The sequence below is a fragment of the Motacilla alba genome, chromosome 5, assembly GCF_015832195.1.
Source record: "Motacilla alba alba isolate MOTALB_02 chromosome 5, Motacilla_alba_V1.0_pri, whole genome shotgun sequence".
NCBI lineage: Eukaryota > Metazoa > Chordata > Aves > Passeriformes > Motacillidae > Motacilla > Motacilla alba.
The window spans coordinates 46,185,518-46,204,419 of NC_052020.1; the positions used below are offsets into that span (position 1 = coordinate 46,185,518).

At 38.0% G+C, this 18,902-nt stretch overlaps 1 protein-coding gene across 3 annotated transcripts; it reads right to left on the reverse strand.

Moving 5' to 3' along the window:
* Positions 1-2,164: 2,164 nt before the first annotated feature.
* Positions 2,165-18,640, reverse strand: ATXN3 (ataxin 3). 3 transcript variants are annotated; one of them, XM_038139890.1, is made up of 11 exons: positions 17,097-18,569; positions 15,719-15,883; positions 15,149-15,193; positions 13,776-13,861; positions 13,316-13,382; positions 10,863-10,950; positions 10,485-10,617; positions 9,263-9,438; positions 8,740-8,863; positions 7,888-7,976; positions 2,165-7,336 (listed from the first exon to the last, which is right to left on the reverse strand). In XM_038139890.1, the coding sequence occupies exons 2-11, from the start codon at positions 15,770-15,772 to the stop codon at positions 7,242-7,244; spliced, it is 957 nt and encodes a 318-aa protein (XP_037995818.1). In that variant the 5' UTR covers positions 15,773-15,883; positions 17,097-18,569; the 3' UTR covers positions 2,165-7,241. The 3 variants fall into 3 exon arrangements, with proteins under 3 accessions (XP_037995818.1, XP_037995819.1, XP_037995817.1); XM_038139889.1 differs by lacking the exon at positions 17,097-18,569 and adding an exon at positions 18,582-18,640 and having other exon boundaries at positions 7,050-7,336; XM_038139891.1 differs by lacking the exons at positions 8,740-8,863; positions 17,097-18,569 and adding an exon at positions 18,582-18,640.
* Between the last annotated feature and the right edge of the window lie 262 nt (positions 18,641-18,902).

The window sequence follows — 18,902 nt, forward strand, 5'->3', positions numbered from 1 at the left end:
GAGAGGGCGGAAGCGGAGGATGCCGGGATGGCGGCGGAGCGGCAGGCGAGGAGCGGCGGATGGCGGCGGGGAGCCGTGTGGTTATCGGGAACTCGCCCGCCCGGCTGGATCTGAGCCATTAGCAAAACAGTGTGCTGTGCACGAGATGAGACACGGTTTGTGTTTGAATATGTGTTCGCACAAAACACACAAGATCCTGAAGCCCCGGCTGCTTTGGATGCACACGGAGTGGAATGGGAAGGGAAGACTGAGGGGACCTGATCCATGTCTATCAGAATCTCAGGGAGAGGTGCCAAGGGGCTGCGTCCGGGCTCTTCCCCCTAGTGCCCAGCAATAGGACAAGGTTTCTGCAGCGGGCAGAAACTGATGCACAGGAAGATCCACCAGAATATCAGGAAAAGCTTGTTTACTGTGCAGTGACTGCTCACTGGAAGAGATTGCCCAGAAGCTCCCTCACTGGAGACATTCAGGAATCATCTGAATTTGGTGCCATGTGCTCTAGGATGACCCTGCTTGAGCAGGGGGGTTGGACCAGATGACCCACTGTGGAACTTTCCAACCTGACCCGTTTCGTGATTCTTGGTTGTATTTCCAGCCAGAACCTCAAAACTGCTCCAATTCAAAGTTCTTTTTGTTTTTTGATCAAGTGAGGTATTTAAACTTGGGACTACAAGGAGCACTGCACTGTTACAGAAAAAGCAGTTTAGTATCAGTCAAAATGATAGTTATAAAAAATGCTAATATAAATACAGGGAAATGTATTTATACATTTACATATGTATTTATACATACATATAATGTTGGAAATAGAACACAGGGCAGCTGGATCATTGCCCGTTTCAAATTGACAACTACATAAAAAGATGTGTAATTAATGCACCACATCAATGGCAAACTGAAGCTGAGAAGAGTATTTCACAGGTGAAGTCTTTTTTGGAAGTCTGAGAATGCAGCAGGCACAAAACACAGGCTCTAGAGTTACAAGCTGGCAAACATTACCAGACAGACATGGAACAACCTGCTTGTTGCTCCTCAAACAGGATCTTGCAGAGCTTGGTGAAGGGCTCACGGCTGGCCTGCTATTACCTTCTCCTGGCCTGTCACCCACAGGCAATGCTAAAGCTGGGCATGGTATGTGCTCCAGGAGTTTAGAAGTTAAAAGTTCTCTAATAAACATTGTTTTCCCTTTTGATTGAACAATTTTTTAATCAGGTTTATAACTGATTTCACCAGTATATTAATTTAATGGCATATTTGTCACCCTTATAATTATCCACATAAATAAAACCATCATACACCACTTCAAATCTGTTTCTGGCTTTAAAAAAAGGCATCAAAATTGTAGGAAGTACTAGTGCTGTGATATAGCATGGAATGTAGACATGTACCTTTATCAGTTTTATTAATTTGCATTTTGGGTTTAATGGAGATGAAAAGTTTACAATACTCAAAAGACCTCTTATAATTGGTTTAACAACACCCCTATGAGTCCTTATGACAGTAAAAATGTGTCATTTAGTGTTTGGCTAAATAGTTTTTATAGGAAATTCTCTGAGCATTTTTTCAACTAAGATCACAGATGTCCTGCAGACATTTAAAATATTTAGGAATGATAAAAATGTCTTCTGTGGTGGTAAATTTTATAATGCCAAGTAAGGCATGTAGTCAATAAAGTAGCACAGAAGGCTTTTTGTACCGCACTTTTTAATTACTACTCTTGCAAAACTAGAAACTATTTAGCATTGCAAGTAATTTTTTTAGCTGACTGACTTCATCCACTGTTAGTAAGGGCACACAGAAATCATCTAGTATACTCTGTTTTGACAAGAGCAACACATTGTATCACAAAAAGAATGAGTATTCTGGTAGTAAAGCAGGAAACTGTAGCTTTAAAAATTAGAAAGCATACAATTTTCAAAGATGTAACATAACTATAATTGGTACCAACTTCCTTCCTTAAGAGGAGTATCTTTACACAACTTTTGGAGCATCAACAGATGCAAAGACTCAGAGATGATGAAATGTCAGCAACAGAAAACTATCCCACTGCTCTGTCTAAACACCTCTGGTGCAAAGCCCACTGATACCAGAGATGAGATTTCAATGTTTGATGATTTTGTGCCCAATCCACATGTAAAGGAAAGTACATATACAAATACTTTAAAGAGAAACATTAGAAGCTATAATCATATTTATTTAAAAAAGTGATATCAAATACAACCATATATATTCATGCCTATTTGGAGAGCATTTTCAAAATATCGAACAGTGCTGCCATTTTCCAGTCAAAACAATGACAAAGCATTTCAACTTTCCCTTTTAAAATCTTTTCAGTATTCTATGCTTTATATACACAACATAGGCAAAATTATACAGGAATCCGGAACCAAAGATGTGATATGAGAACAGTCTTGACAAAAAAGTCTTACTGAAAATGATTTCTAAAATACTCAACTATTAGATAAGAGATGAAAAATTATTCCCTTACAAAATCCTAACTCTACAGTGATTTGTACACAGGGGGTTTCATGTAGCAAAAAGTAAAATGTTATCAAAGCTTACATGCTTTAAAGACAAGATCAAGGTTTTTATCTTTTTTTTTTTTTCATTTTGCTTTTGCACACTGGCATTTAAGTATTACATCCCTTTTTTCCCTCCTCAAGTTCCCTCCTAAATTCACACAGTGGCTGTACTGAGGATGGGGGGAGATTAAAAGAAAAGTGTAGTTATAATTATTTTTCTTAACAAAGAAAATAATATATAAGTATTTTGATTTGGTGAAAGCAGTTGAAAAGTCACATGTACTAACTGTCTGAAGAACTGTAACTGGGGAAGAAGGTGACTATGGCAGGTTAAATATTCCAGCATTTCCTCCATCTCTGAAATGCAAATAAGGCAAAATGTGTGTATGAGGATTAAAAAAATTTATTGCAGAACAGCTCATGCTTTTAAGATGAAAAAGACAAGACAAAGCTACCAATTCTAAACTGAAGAAGTAAGTATTTGGACCCAGCCAGTTTGAATGTATTGAGTACTGTTCTCACTTGACCAAGTGATTGTGTATATGGAATAGGTATGTATTTATTACATGTTGGACATATTTTTTTTCTTTTTTTTTTAATGATTTGTGAATAATTATCAAGATTTTACAGGACTTAACTTTGTTCTATGCAAGACAGTAATGGCTTACCAAGCAAACAACATAATTTTCTATCTAAGCCCTTAAAAGTTTCCACATCAGTTATTCTCTTCCTTGGAGTCTTATTTTTCAATTCCTTTAAAAGTGAAGTGCTGGTAACATGAATTGCAAAATAATACTTCTTTGTACAAAGGTCGGCATTTTATGTTTTCATTATTATTTGAACCAATAATTAATACTAGAAAATTTAACATAATAGAACTGTAACATGTTAATTTTTAAGCCAGTCAGTTTTGTAATAAGACAAACCAGCTTGCAAATGATAATATTTGTCTACTAGACACCTGCAGAAGCCATTTTAACCCCCCCCACCATTCATTGTAATAGAAGCAATAGTCCAACATAAAAACACATCATAGATTTAAATTTGTATTGGTTATTTTCAAGTAGTCTGCAAAGTAATAAAGTATGACAAGTCAGAAAAGTACCTTAGCTGAAAACTACACTTAAATTTGCTTCAGTTCTTTGAAGGGCACAGGAAGCCCAAATCCTAAAGAAAGCCAGTATCGTATCATATTAGTTTCAGGTCTAGAAAAATGTAAGCATTTAAACAGTTCATATTTGTACTTGCTGCCCCTAACAAGAATTGCATGCAAGCATGACTGCATTACAACTCTTGTTCCTCCTGCCTTCACTGTAAGACCATGAAAGCATTTTGCAGAATTATACTTAGAGAAGTAATTATGGAAGATATTTATTGTATCACTCACTCCCCCGCCCCTTTTATTTTCACTGGCACAAAACCATCATTTATGTCACATGGATCATTCACTAGAAAACAGTAAAATATGTTGAATGAATGAAGCCTGAAATTCCATCAAATATAATTCTATAATTAAAAATAATGAAAAAAACCGACACCAACAAAAACCAATGTCTGCTCCCTTACAGTGGACTTTGGCCTAAAGCTATAACATGGGAAAAAACCCAACCCTTCAGCTTGACAGGGTAGGTAACACCAGATGTATGCTCTAAATTAGTAAATTAGAAGCATAGTTGAGTCACACTGATAACTGTTTATCATTGAAATAATGAACACCAAAAAATGACAGCAGTGTTTTATTGACAGCTTCATGGCAGGTCCAGACATTTTGAACTTGAGATCTGGGTTAGAAAATATGTACTGTCAGCAGTTAGTAGGAGTTTTTTCCTTGGGTATGGTTCAAATAGAGACCCTGTCACTCCCTACAAGTCCTGAAAGGAGGTTGTAGCATGGTGGGGGTCAGCCTCATCTCCCTGGTAACAAGTGACAAGATGAAATGGCCTCAGTTTGTATCAGGAGAAGTTCAGTTTGGGTATCAGGAAGTATTTCTTCCCTAAAAAGGTGGTCCACCATTGGAACAGGCTGTCCAGGCAAGTGGTTGAGTCACCTCTCTGAAGCTATTTAAAAGAGGTGCAGCTGTGGTGCTTAGGAACATTACAGTTAGTGGTGGACTGGTTGGTTTAGGTCTTTTCCAGTGACAGAGTTACGCGAATTAACAGATGTAGCTTAAATTGCCTTCTCATAACTGCTTGTCTACATAGATATGCCTACATCATTCTACCTAACATTTCTCTAAAAATCAAACTGGTATTTGCTGAGTGACAGCATTTCTCATAGAAAGGAAAATAGTTGTCCCTGTGATCACTGACTCAGCTGTGCCTTTCAGGCACTGACATTTTATATTTCTTCCATATTAAAATACTGGGGTGATGAAGTGACTTATTATGTGACGTGAAAGTTCAAAGGCAAACCTCCATGTTTTAGTGATTATAAAATCATGTAGTTGGCCTGGGTTACAGTCAGTGAGATTTAAAGGGCTGAGTTTTTTGGTGTTTTTTTAATATAGGGCTGCTAGAGCTAGAAATAATATTTTTATTATGTTCTTGTAAGAGAGGATAAAAGGTCTGAGTTCCAAGTACTGGCATCAGCTTGCCAGTCTACACCTATTTATAAAAATGAGACTTATTTCAGAATTAGTTTATGGCACAACCAAGAAAGGAAAATTAAGCTGTGGTAAACTGACAGATGAGAAAAAAAATCAGTGCTTTAGACACCTTTCTTGCTTTCAGTTTCATAGAAATTTCAAACTGAAAGGAGAAAATCACACCCTGAAAAATACAGCATTTCAAAATGGCATATGCACACATGGACTTTTAAAGTAATTGTTTAGCTATACTAATTTGAGACATTACAAGTAATTATAATGTGGATGACAGGATTATTTTAAAAATACAAAAAATCAGTTTTTAAAAAGTAGTGCTGTCTCATGTCAAAATCCAAATTGTGTAACACATACCAGTGGTTCTGGTGACATTGGTGAAAATCCAGCACATAGATAAGAAAAACAGAATTTAGCCCAATTATTTATACTATAATAATATCCCAAGCTATCAGGAAACCATTGCTGTAAACAAATCTTTACTGAGAGGTAAGAGCCCTTTCATGTACAGTACTACTTGATGCTGAATGTGTATTTCCATCTAGCTACCATTCATTTCCTACTAATTTTAATTAAATGTTACTATTGTGCAAAGATGTAACTTTAGAATATTTTGATAAAGAAATTTGGGGTTATCTTTGAAAGATTCTTAGAATGCCTGTGCTAACTGTTAATGCTTTAACTGGACTACAGCTTCTATATTCTATCTACAACATATTTCCATATAATTTATATGTAAACAGAATTTGTATTTCAAGCACCATTTAGGAAAATGAAACATCTTTCTTTTGTTGCACTGAAGTTCAAGGTCAGGTTTGGTCACCCTGTTACACATTCATCCTGGATATCAAAGCAAATGTCTTACAACCAATAGCATAAGGTATCTCACATACTTTGCTTCCCAATTTTTCTCAGGATCAGAAACAATGTAATAAAAAATTGTAAGGTGCGTGAATAAAGGCCATTCCTGAAAAAACTGCAACATTCTGACAGACACTCATAGAAAGCATTTCAGAAAGAACATCCACACAGGCATAAATATTCATTCTTAAAAGAGCTACTTGCACAGGGATCATTTCAGATTGCAGGAGTGCATCTTATGTGTGCAGCACTGACTTTATGGCACCTAAATCCCCTCCTACTTTCTCCCAGACTCAGTTACAGCTCTTTGATCCTGAAAGACCAGAATAAAGGGTTGAGCTTGAAGAGGAAAATTCTCTGGAAGAGGTAGAAAAGAAAACCTGCTAAACCAAATTGAGTATATGCTGCTTTTGTAGTAAAAAGAAAGTGGCTTTAACAAGAAAGAACATAAGAAAACAATAATTAAAAACAAACAGGAAAAACAAAACCCCAAGCCAAATAAGGCAAGTTATCTGCTACAAGACAGTATGTTAAACACAGATCTAAAATTTTACAATTGGAATTGAAGGTAAAACCAAAAATTGTTTGAAAGTCGGTAATCACTGAAAGACTCAGGAGTAACATTATAGTCAATACAATTTTGTCTTGAATTGAAAAGTATGAAATTTGTGTTCTTGTTTCTCCTGCAGAATGATCATTTCAAAAGTGGACAGCAGGATCAAAAAATTGACGTTAAGTCTTCCATAATAAACAATCACAAAATAAATTATTTAGGATTAATGGAATTTAATTACTCTCCCCATTTTAGAGTGATCTATTAAAAATAATTTATGAGCATAACTTATTACTTGTATTTGTTTTTCCATTAGTACTGAAGAAAATAATTTGATGCTGTTTTCAGCACCATTTGTATCTTCTATAGAATTCTTGAAAACATTTTAAACTTGCTTTTTTAATGCAAGCTTTAAAAGCTTTACTTTTTAAAGTTACAGTGGCTACCCTTGTCTAACTTTGTGTGAATGGTTCCAGTAATTTTAACATCACTACTCTTGCAAGCAGACGTTTTGTAGGAGCGCCACAGTTCTCTAAATTAGTGCAATCTTTTTTGTATTTGCAGATCCTCTCTAAACTGACCTCCAGCAGCCCCCCTTTCATTCCTGCTTCCAGAACTCTGAAATGAACCCTGCTTGTGCAACATCCACACAGTAGAATTTTAATGGAGACTTAGCGTTTTGACAATAAGAGGGAAAAAAATGATGTTATTTCTCCTCTTCTGAATTCAAGTGGTTTCTGACAGACTCCAGAGACATATTCATGGCTGCTTGAAGCATGTCTTCTTCACTCATATCACCTCCTAAAGACAATACATGCATACAAGCTGTAACAAGTTCACAGTTCTTAATTACAGTTAAATGCTTTTGTTGTTCCTTTCGTCCACACCCACCCTTTTCCTACCCCACTGGCAAAACTAGTTTTGTTTTTAAAATCACTGAACATTTTGCAAATAGTTTTTCACCAACAACAGTCAGTTTGTAACAATATACACCAGTTTTGAATCACCAATATCTGACACTGGTAGGGTCTACACATGGTCTTCTGAAAACTGGTTCCAGTAATTTTGTCAGGTATTATTCCAAGTTGCCATACAACTTTAAAAGTAATTTAGAAAACAAACAGTTGGGGTAATAGCAATGCTCTTCACTTAGAAATAGGATATTGACATTCAAAGGGAAACAGGCTCTTCAGGAAAGTGATCCTTTCCTTCACTGCCAGTACATAATGGCTGTAATATACAATCGGAATGGCTGCTGAATTGACAAAGTAGGCAGACAAGGAAAATTAACAAGCAACACAAAGATGAAAAAGACACATTGCAGTGTTGAATATAAGGTTAAAAAACAATACCTGAGCCAGGTTCTGGAGTGCTTGAACTAAGAGTTGCTTTGTCCTGTAGGTGTGGAGTCTGATCTTGCTGCTGTAGCTGTTGCTGCTGTCTGAAAGTGTCATAAATTTGTAAGAGAATAAGATTAACATCAGTATGAGATGTGAATCAAGTTCATTTCATTGTAAGGAAGGCAAGGAGTCAGAAGTAGAAGCTGTTTGGTACAATAACACCCCTGTGCCCAAAATCTCTTTCATCATTTCACCCTGTTAACCTTCAGATACCTATCTTCCCAGTATTATATTCCAAGCCACAAGACTGTTTTCCCAGGATTTGGAAGCTCTGCATTCTTATCTACTACGTGAAGTCTAACTCCTCCCATCCACAGCATTTCTCCCTGGTCTTTATTACCTCTGTTACTGAAAGACAGAGATAAGGAAAAGCTACAATAGCTCAACTATCTCTTAAGAAGGTACACCAGAACAGTAACATAAAATGTGTACAATGCTTTTATGTGATGCACATGAGAAGCATCATTACCCAAAGCAAAGTCTTAGAGAAATAATACATTTTGTTGGGAAGGTAATTGCAGAAATTTACAGGATTTCATTTAAAATACTTCTATAATGTATGTTTTCTTTTCTTTCTTCACTAGATTTGCAGTAGTAGCAAGACTACTGCCTTATTAACAAACACCCTGTTACGAGAGGTTTCTCTAGTAAGAGCCACCTGAGAATAGTAAAATTCAGGTCCTGTTAGGAAATCATATTAAGACAGAAAAGTTGAGCTGGATGTCAGTAAGAAACCCATCCACACCCCACAAGCATTGAAAAATACATGTACTTCCACATGCAGTTTTCTACCAGCTACTTTACTTTTCAAAATATGCTTGTCTTCTCCTTCGCAGTTCTTCTGAAGAAAGGGAGTCTGTCTGACTGCTGTGAGATGACTGAGGCACATTCTGTGGTAATGAGACTGAGAGCTCACTTTGACGGCTACCTAAAAGCAGAACATACCATATCCTACTAATTATAGTAAAATGAAGTTAGTAAATAAAACTTAAAAAATGTCCTCAAACTTGGGAAGAAGAAAGACTTTTTGGAGAACTAAGCACCAAAAATAACTTCGGTTGATAATTTCTCTTCTCCTCGCCTTAGGACTGCTTCCCTTTCCTCCTGCTACCCTTTGCCAATTTGTTCTTCCTAATAGTCAATGACAACATTCAAGTTACAACTTTTCAAAAAGCAGGAGGGAGATAGTTACGTGCAATCCTGGACTGTCCATCCATGCCTCAAACCAGTCTTTCCAGAGATGTTGACACATGCTGGAAAAATTACCTGACAAACTGATTCCAGGAGCTGCTTAAAGGACTGTAAGGAATTTAAATGAGCACTGCACCTTGCATGCTGAGCTGAATGGCTCTGCGAAGATCAGCTTCTTCATCCTCCATATCAATTTCCTGCCTACTCAGAGCCAGGGCTCTCTGAAAATTCTCTTCATCTTCATCTAATATGCCTGTTCCATCAAAAGGATGGTTAACTTCTATTGCTTGGTCCACATCACTTCTGGGTAGCCTGTGAAATTCATACATTCATAGCAAAATTCAGACAGAAATCATATTAGATTTTATCATGAGGTTTAAATTAGTACGTTCTGCCAATTTAACTCTAGGTTTAACTTTGGGAAAAACATTTTTCTTGTGAAAGTCTGTTACATAAACAATTATTTTCCTGAAAAATTAAAAAGCACAAAAGGGCTGCAAGCAACTGCAGAGCAACCTTAACATATACTTGTCACACACTGACCTCTAAAGCAATGCACATGTTGACAAGAAGCTGTTAGACAGTAAATTGTCAAAAATGATAAACCCACAAAAAGCCATGATACATGTTATTCAAACCTACTGCTATTTAAACAGAAAAGAGTGCATACAGTCTCCTTCTCAGGAGGCCTTGAAGGCCACACTAAAGCAACAGAACCCATGTAAGCTGTACACACTTTCCATGTTATTGCTAATTATTCCATCAATTTACAACATCAGTTTAACTTTACAAAGAGGACAAAAGTAATTAATTCCTCTGAGAAGCCTAAAGCCTTTTTATCAGTATGCAATTTGTTCACTACGAAAACTCAGTGAAATCATTGCAGAAGTGCAGAAAGTACTAACTTTATATGCTTTCAAGGATGCTTCATATTAGCAGAATGCATAAAAAATGAGCAGCACCACAACGTTACAGCGAAATTATTCCAAAAGGGAATGCTGTATGATTTATATGATTTGGAATTCAAAGATCAGTTTCTCGTTCTTTTCTACTTATGACAGAATGCACAAACCAGTCTTAATTATTAAACAATTACTATTAACCATAGTTTATAAGATTTGCTAAACCATTTTCCTCCCTAAATCAAAAATCTGCACTATAATATGCTTATGCACATGGAAAGACTCAATCCTTATCAAGCCAGCTTTTTCCTCTCTTAAAAATACACCGTGGTCCATCAACTTGCTTTTACTGTGTGCAACAGCAGTAAACACTGAACTAAAGGTGGTACTTATTACTTCCAATTTACAAACCAATCATACTGAATGTTATTTTAATAAAATCTTTATTTACCTTACCTCTGATCTCTTGACTGTGCTGCCTCTTCTCCAATCAGTTTTGGTCGCTGCATCTGCTGCACCCGAATCATCTGCAGCAGCTGATCAGCCTCACAGTCTGGCAGGTCACCTTTTACTACAAATATGGAATAACCTGAGAAAAAGAAATTGTAAGTCTACAGCATTGAAGTGCAGATACACTCTAAAATGCACACTATATGGAATACAATCATGTGCAATTTAAGATGCAAGACTCTACCTTTTATTATTAGGACTTGGGTGATTTCACTATTTCAATCATAAAACTAAGGGTAGTTAACTGAATAAGTAAGTTCTAAGAAATAATGATTATTACCTACTTTTAATTAATGAGATTTAACATCTGCAAGTTGCTATTACCTTCCTGTTGTAATTGAGCCAAGAAAAGTGCAAGATATGTATCTGATATTAGTTCTGGACCCATCAAGAGAGAGTTCAAGTTAAACCACTGTAATTAAGAAAAAAAAAAGGTTGAGAGAACAAATTAGCATGAAGATTACTCGGTAATCCATTCCTGTACACTGTGGTAATTTTTTATTATGGAACATCCAAATAAATCTAGTAAAATAAACTATCAAATAAAAGTTTTTTGAAGCGTAATACCTATAGTGCTAAAGGTTATCCTTCAAATACTCTAACAGGACATCTGAAGAGTGGAAATTACTGCAGGTTCTCTTCCATTAATGAATACTGCTTCCAGGGAAACATGTCAAAACAGACAATCTCTAACCATTGTATTTTGATTTATTTTAAACATCATTGTAAAATTCTGCTTAATCCTAGTTTTAAACCTGAGACTAATGCAGTAAGAAACCCTTCATCAGTTAATGCTATGTGTTAAGAAATTAATAGATACAGAAAACCGACATTCAGTTATTTCCATTAAATACTTTCATGGAACATTTCACCTGTAATAGCTGGTGATGCTGAAAACTTGTGTTTACCCTTCTCTCAGATAATTTTCAAAGTAAAAAATTAAAAATAAAAATTACTCAAATTTAGTATGCTGAGAGTACAGCACTGCATTGCAACAGGGGGCATCTCATATAAACATACACAACTCATTTCTAGTTACCTAAAGACCATAACTAGTAATTTATAGTACTTCTAAACAGAAACTGTATTATACTTACATAAAACTTCTAGAGAGAATATATACTCAACGTGAAACAAAATATTCTACCTTTAAACCCTCATATATATTCCAATGAAGCTAAAGAACTTTTTTTTAGACCTACTCATTGAGTATTATACAGTTTTAACCAGAAAGCACCATTTGACTTAGCAGAAGGAGAAATTTATCTCTATTCTCACAGAAATGCACTGATCTACCCAAACTTCCATACTAGCACCCACACACTTGCAGCCAGGCCCATACAACAATGTAAGTGACTTTCTACCACCGTCATGCCATCACTTCATTTGCCAAAAACACTCCTTGCCACTAGGAAAGGGTAAAAAGACCAACAGTGTAAAAGAGTAGGGAAATGAAAAGTTCTGCAAAAACTTTGAGGGACAGACTACAGCAACTTTTAAAAGACATTATGGAGGAGAAAATTTTGTTAAACTAATTTTGCTTTAACTATAACAGAGGAGAAGCAACCTATTTTGTCACATGTTCTCATTACCCTCTTGATAACAGACACCTACTGTCTTCATGTGGTTACAAGCCACACATAAAAGAGGAAAAAGGCATCCTCCCTCCAGCTTAGGATGCCTTGGGTTAAAATGCTCTCTCATAAAATTCCACCCAACATGGCTGCATTGTATAATAAGCATAATTTTAAGACAACATCCAGCCTTTCTGATATCAAACAAATAAAAAATGCCTGTAAACATTAGCCATAATTTTAAACTAAAGCAGAACAGCAGAGTTTAGTTTTCTCACTCAGGCGATTTTTCTCTATTTTTTAATCTGGATAAAAACATAAGTAGCCAGAACTTGCAAAAAGGAACTAAATGGGCAAACAGACTCCTGTCCCACTATTACAGACTCTAAAAGTTGTTTTCCATGAAAAAAAGCCCTGAAAAAACCAAACACCAAATCAGCTCATGTTGTATAAAAGCTCATAAGCTTTTATACAACATGAGCTGCAAGCATACAAGAATGATCCAGAAAAATGATTGGCTGCTGAAATAAAACTCTGAATTGGTGTTGTAAGGGACATGGATATGAACTGAGTTGTGACATATGTACCATATACTAACATGACCATCCCTTACCTTTAATAACTATTTCCTGTTTAGAATACAATTGTTTTAAAGTTTTCTGTAATAGCAAAAACTTGAGATTCTACTTCCCCATTCTAATTGATACTCTTTTGAGTATCCATTATTATCCATCAAATACTTGAACTTTTTCTTATATCTACTGCCCATTTAAATAAACAAAATTATTTTACAATGCCACTATCTTACTGTATTAAAAAAAAAATTTGAATTCTGTAGGGATCCTAATCTTTGTTCAGGATTCCCTACTCCCCCTGACCCCCCAGTACAACTTTTCTTCGGTATTTCATGCAGAAAAAAAAAAGAAAATAGCTTAAGAAGTCGCATAAGACCCTATCAGAGCTGCAGCTCCCTAAAGGACAGATTCACTAGGGAATTGATCCTACAGTCTTTTCCCAGATTAACATTCACAATGACCTGCCTGGCATTTTTGTGATAAAACACACATTTACCTTTTTTTAAATATGGGATACTATTAAATCAAACTGCAGCAGAAGATGCAAAAGGGAAGCACAATCTACTTGCAACCACTTTTCCACACCCATTTCTGAAGTCAATTTTAAAATAAAAAAAGACAGTGTCACCTGTTTTCCTAACTTTCGAACTGTAAACCAGTGTTCCTTATAATTACAAATAAATGATTTTTCATTTCTGTAAAAAGAAAAACAAAAGATATAAATAAAATTAAATACTCTAAAATCAGAGTACATAATAATGTTTAAGATCTTTGCTATCACTAATTCGAACTTAATATAATAAAGTTTCAGTAATACAACCATTGAAGTTACATTACAGAACACTCATACTGCTTTTATAACACTCAGGGAGTTGGCAATATCACTGAAATCTCCATATATCTGTGATGCCACAGATACTAAAATATCATGAAGGCACAGAGGACAGATGTTCTCATGCACCCCTCCCAAAAAAAAAAAATAATCAAAGCCAGGGGGTAATACAAACATCAAAATTGAATAGAGCATAAAACAGCAATTTTAAAGAAAGATTTAAAACACAGATTAGGAGTTGCTAAAGGAGTCTTACATAGGGTCGATCCCAAGTCTCTGGTACTCTGGGCTGTTGAAGAGGATTAGTTCTAAACCCCACACTTTCAAGGCATTGCTTATAACCTGTCAAAAAAGAACACTTTTCATGAGTCCAACTAGCTCAAAACTAAATTCAAGCAATGCAACCATCTTAGCTATGCTAAACAATTATACTGTTTTCATAAAGCTTTGATTTCAAAACATTGCCAGGAAACCTAGGAATCACATTACTAAAAAAACAGCTGTCATGAATCCACATGCAAGCCTAACACTCATATCTAAGGAGAAGCTGAAACTAGGATTTAACTCAACTGTGCTAATGAGCGTACTCCTCCAAACAAAGCTGTCATTTCATCTTCTACAGACACTTCGTTAGCTGTCGTCTCTCTGCTTGCAATGCACTGCTCTGCCCTTACTTCCCCCTCCTCCCCTCAATATAATCTCAATCTTTCTTCACAGTAACTGTTGGAAATTTTGTACCACTGGATTATCACAGGATCAGTCAGTTTATTGAACTGAGCACCAACTCTTTTACAGTAACTCTTCAAAGCTACACGAAATAAGGCTGTAAGAACTTTTAAGTTAACAATTCAAAATTCCTTTCAGCAAGCCAACTGTGCCTCAAATGACAAAGCAATGACAAGACAAGAAAGTAGAACAAGGAACCATTTTTTTCAGCTACTGAAGCAGCCAAAGACAGCAAGAAAGCCCAACTGTTAATGGTTTCTTGCTAAAAAGAAAAACAGCCCATTTGGCCATAAGGAAGCAAGGCTCTTAAGGGAGTCTGGAGCATTGACAAGTACCACTGAAAGCCTGGGAGACAGCCAAAGATGCCTAGAGCTCTAATCTAGACAAAAGACCCAGTTTGGTGTTCAAAACTTTTTTTTGTTGGTCTGGTTAAAGTATTTATTATTGATTACTTTTCCTCTATGGCCTTAAAAAATCAAAAACACCCAAGAAAAATCTGCAGATCGCTGTGATAACCCTGTAGCCATTGCCAAGGGCTTTCCAGTCTATAATTTGAGAAAGCAATCTGAATTCTGCTTCTTCACCTGCAGTCTGTGGGAGCCAAGGTCTAGTCCTGAAGTGCCCACAAGAAACAGCTTAGTACTCAAGCTTATTGCCAGCAGGTGTCATTTCACAGTTCCTGAATGCATGTTTCTTTCTCCTATGTATTTGAAGGCCCTGAACTGAAGAACTGCAAGTCACTGTTCTTAAAGGAAAACACTCTGAACGTTTGTAAGTCCAGCACTTAATCCCATTAAGCCCATAAAGTGGTAACTAGGTGGAAAAGCTCAATGCCATTTAAATTACATAAAAGAACATATATTGCATAAATAGAAAATGGTGTCAGAAGAGAGCTGTGCTTACTTGAATTGAGAAGAATCCACTATCATCCATATTTACAGAAGGCTGCTGCTCGATATAAAGTTAGAAGGGAGAAAAGGGAAAAATGGTATAAGCATAAAAGGTCAAAAATAATTGAGTTGTGAAAATAAATGCAATTACAGATTCTTAAAGCAATGACTTATGTCCTTGTCTGTAAGGCTGATTACAATGCCCCAAATAGGCATTTTAATTTAAAACTCAAACCTTTAGAGATGTTCTGTGCTTAAAGGGCAGACAGACATGGAAATTTCTGTTCCTATCTGACACCAGCTTACAAAAAACAAAAGGCGAATTACTGATCCTCCTCATCATGCCTGATCTTCCTACTTGTAAGATGAAGGTAATGTAGCTTTTTGTAGAATTATTGTAAAGCTGTACCAGTAACATTTGAAAACGACACATCTAAGATGCATGAATGAAAAGGCCTATAAATTTAAAAAGCTTTATCACTAGAAAATTAACCTTGTCTAGCTATGCAAGAATAGCAGGTCTGTGCCAGACAATACTGCGTTTCAGGCAATATCAAGCAACCTCAAATGAACATAATTTTACCTGCAAAAATGTTCTGTATTCTTCACTAGATACTCCTCCCTCTGCCATTCTCATCCTTTCTTCCTCATCCAATTGCTGTGCAATAGAGGATAACTCAACAGGACTAAAGTATTCACCTTGCAGCAAATTATTCAGACAATGCTGAGCACATAAGGAGCCTTCTTGCTAATAATGGAAGAAGAAAAAAAAAAAAAAACAATGGAAAAAGAAAAAAAAATCACCCAGGTTAATGCCAATTCTGTAAAATGACTCAAGTGTTTCATTCTGGCAAACTTCCTGCCTCCCCACTCATGCAGAATACCATATTCTTTCAATGTATTACACTGCAAGCTATAGAATACAATCCTCCCATCAACTTGATGGGAGAAACCCCAACATGCATGCTACCTTATTTCCTTAAGGGAAATAAATTTTTGTTTTTGAAAACACCATTAATATTGCTAATGATCCAACAAATCACACAGAGGTTCTATAACCATCAGAACAATGGATTCTATCCTGTTCCAAAACATCAATACATGAAAATCAAACAGTTTAGATCTCTACTTCCTAGAACAAACATTTTCTATAACAGACACTCTCATTTTTAAACTATTCTTCTCTTCCAGGTGTGGCTATTGACAATCTGCTCTCCACGTGATTGCTGAGAAAGTGATTAGGAGGTGGATGAACAATAAAGCTCCTTTTCCACCTGAAATTTACATTTAGGAAGTAGATAAATTAAGGTCATAACAATAGTCTGAAAATCTTGAAAAGAATGATGAGGAAACAAAATATTAAATTCAGCATATTAAACAATGTTTGGTTTTTTTACTGATAGACCAATTGATATTGATTCAAATAAAAAACATTTCAGATACTTTGTTACAGGTCTAGTATATTACTGGTAAAAGAACTATAATGTATGATTTTTAAAACGTTGGCACAAATTTTAAAAGAGCTAATTAGCAATGTCAGCCATGATTTTGTAGTACAAATTTAAAAAATCTCTGATCTGAATGAAGTATGATAGGCTCCATCCTTTTCACATATGAGATAAAATTTGCCCCGTTTAAAAAAACAACACAATGTAAACCAACCAAAGCAGCTTCCCATGAAAAGCAACCTTTTTCTACAAGTAACTGTAACTCCATGTGCAAGACAAGTAACATCAGTTTTAAAATCCTGCTTTTCTCTTTTGTTTTAATCAGTCTTCGTTTAATTTACATTAAGAACTCTCCTCACATGCTCTTCATTAAAAACAAAACAGAACACCCCTCCCTCAAGCCAGACCCACAGAAACGAAGAATACAAGAATATGCCTTTGAGGAATATTCTTTAAAATTCCATAAAAGCATCATAAAAATCATATGTAGAACTCTGCCATGATCTCCCTTACAGCTGAAACCTCGAAAGTGCCCTTTACTCCAGAATCTTCCTATGGCTTCATCACCCAGTGAGCAATGAGTTACTGAAGCTGCACCGGCTGTACTGCCAGGCTTCAGCGGAATCCGGAAGCCTCCTCCAGCTCATGCCCTTCCTGCGGCAAGAAACCCGAGACTCAACAGCAGCTTCTGTCCCTGTGGGACCACAGCCCTGCTGCTGGCCACATGACAGAACTGTAACAGAAGAACCTGCAAAACAATCACAGGCTGCCCCACCAGAATAATAGGAAACTGGTTTAGAAACAGAGAGATAGTAAAATACCACTGGAAATTAGTTGTATTACATGCTTACATACTAATTACACTCCAAGGAAACTTTTTAGTAATAAAAAGTTAATTCATGCTGTGATAAGCTAGGCCATGTACGAAAAGAGTACATTTTGTTAAACTGTTTTCAAAGCCAGACTGAAGGTCACTGAAGCACAGGCCATCTCGGCTGAAATCCAACTCTCACCGTCTGAATACAGCTACTTAACACCACACTCGCCAAATTTTGAAACCCAAACCTACTCCCCAGTTCTTATGGATTTCAGAACAGCAATTTTTTAAAAGGAAGGTACACAGCTATTTTACTTGACTTCTTAAAGAAACCAATCCTACATAACAAAACACAGTAACAGAACTAGTATTAAGATTAACACAATAAAGTTGAAGAGACACTGGCAAAGCGCAAGAAAAAAATCCAATTACAACTTGAACAACATTAAAACAGAAATAGGTCATATTTGTGAAACTGGATAAATCACAGCATTTCACAGCAGCATTTGTCCTCCAAAGCAGGAAATACTGTTCGGCACACAGAAGCACACTATATGAACTGCGATTTCTCTAGCGGCTCCCGCACTCCCTGCTCGTTATACAAACACAGCCGAGCCAAGCTGGGCGACGAGACGGCTCTGAGAGCACAGGGACAGCCCCGCCTGCCGCTGCTTATCCTCGTATTCATTTCTCTGCCGCGCGAGCTCTCTCTCAAGAAACACGAGTAGCTGCAGCCTACACCTCCCCACACCTGGGGGCTGTCCCCAGAACACGGTCCCCGTGCTAAAGCGGACGCCGAGGCTCAGCCCTGGCTCTCCTTTCCCCGCAGGGCTGGCAGCGTCCAGCTGGGACGGGCCATAGGCACAGACACCATCGCGCGAGGGCCCCGATTTTCCCCTGAGGCAGAGGACAAGCCGCTGCCAAAGGCCGCAGAGATGCCGGGGGGGACAGCGCGGCCCGGCCCGACACAGGCCGAGCGCACGGCGGGGGCTCCGGGGGCTGCCCCGGGCTCAGCGCGGGGACGGGAGGCCCAGGCACCGCCCCAGCAGCTCCTCAGAGAGAGCTCGCGCACCAGCCCCGTCTCGGCGGCCCGGACGGCCACAACCGACAGCGCCGTACCCAAGGCAGGCGGACGGGCAGCGGAACCCGCTCATTCCTCGCTCGCTCGCTGCCCCACTCACCCGCTCGTGGAAGATCGACTCCATGTTTACTGTGGCGGCCGCGGCCCCCGCCCCACGTGACCCGCCCGGCCAATCGCAGCGCCCGCCGCCCCCCGGCCGCGCAGGGCGGGCCCCGCTGCCTGAGCCCGGCCCGGCCGGTGCGCTGGCGCTCCCTACCGGGCAGGAGGCCGGCGGGCTGAGCCGCCGCTGGCCGCGAGCGCCCCCGCGCGGCAGCCGTGCCCGCAGGGAGCGACACGCGCCGCCGGCCCGCTCCTGCGCCGGAGCGCCCCGCCGCGGCACCGGGCCGCCCCTCACGGCACCGGCCCCGTGCCGCCCCTACCA

Bases quoted from the DNA above. Each gene is read 5' to 3' on its own strand.
- ATXN3 (XM_038139889.1), bottom strand. From the start codon at position 18,605: ATGGAGTCGATCTTCCACGAGCGG. The intron at 15,884-18,581 runs GTGAGTGGGGCA...TTCCATTATTAG, and splicing joins AGTCGATCTTCCACGAGCGG to CAAGAAGGCTCCTTATGTGC. The intron at 13,383-13,775 runs GTAAGACTCCTT...TTCTTTTTACAG, and splicing joins AGACTTGGGATCGACCCTAT to AAATGAAAAATCATTTATTT.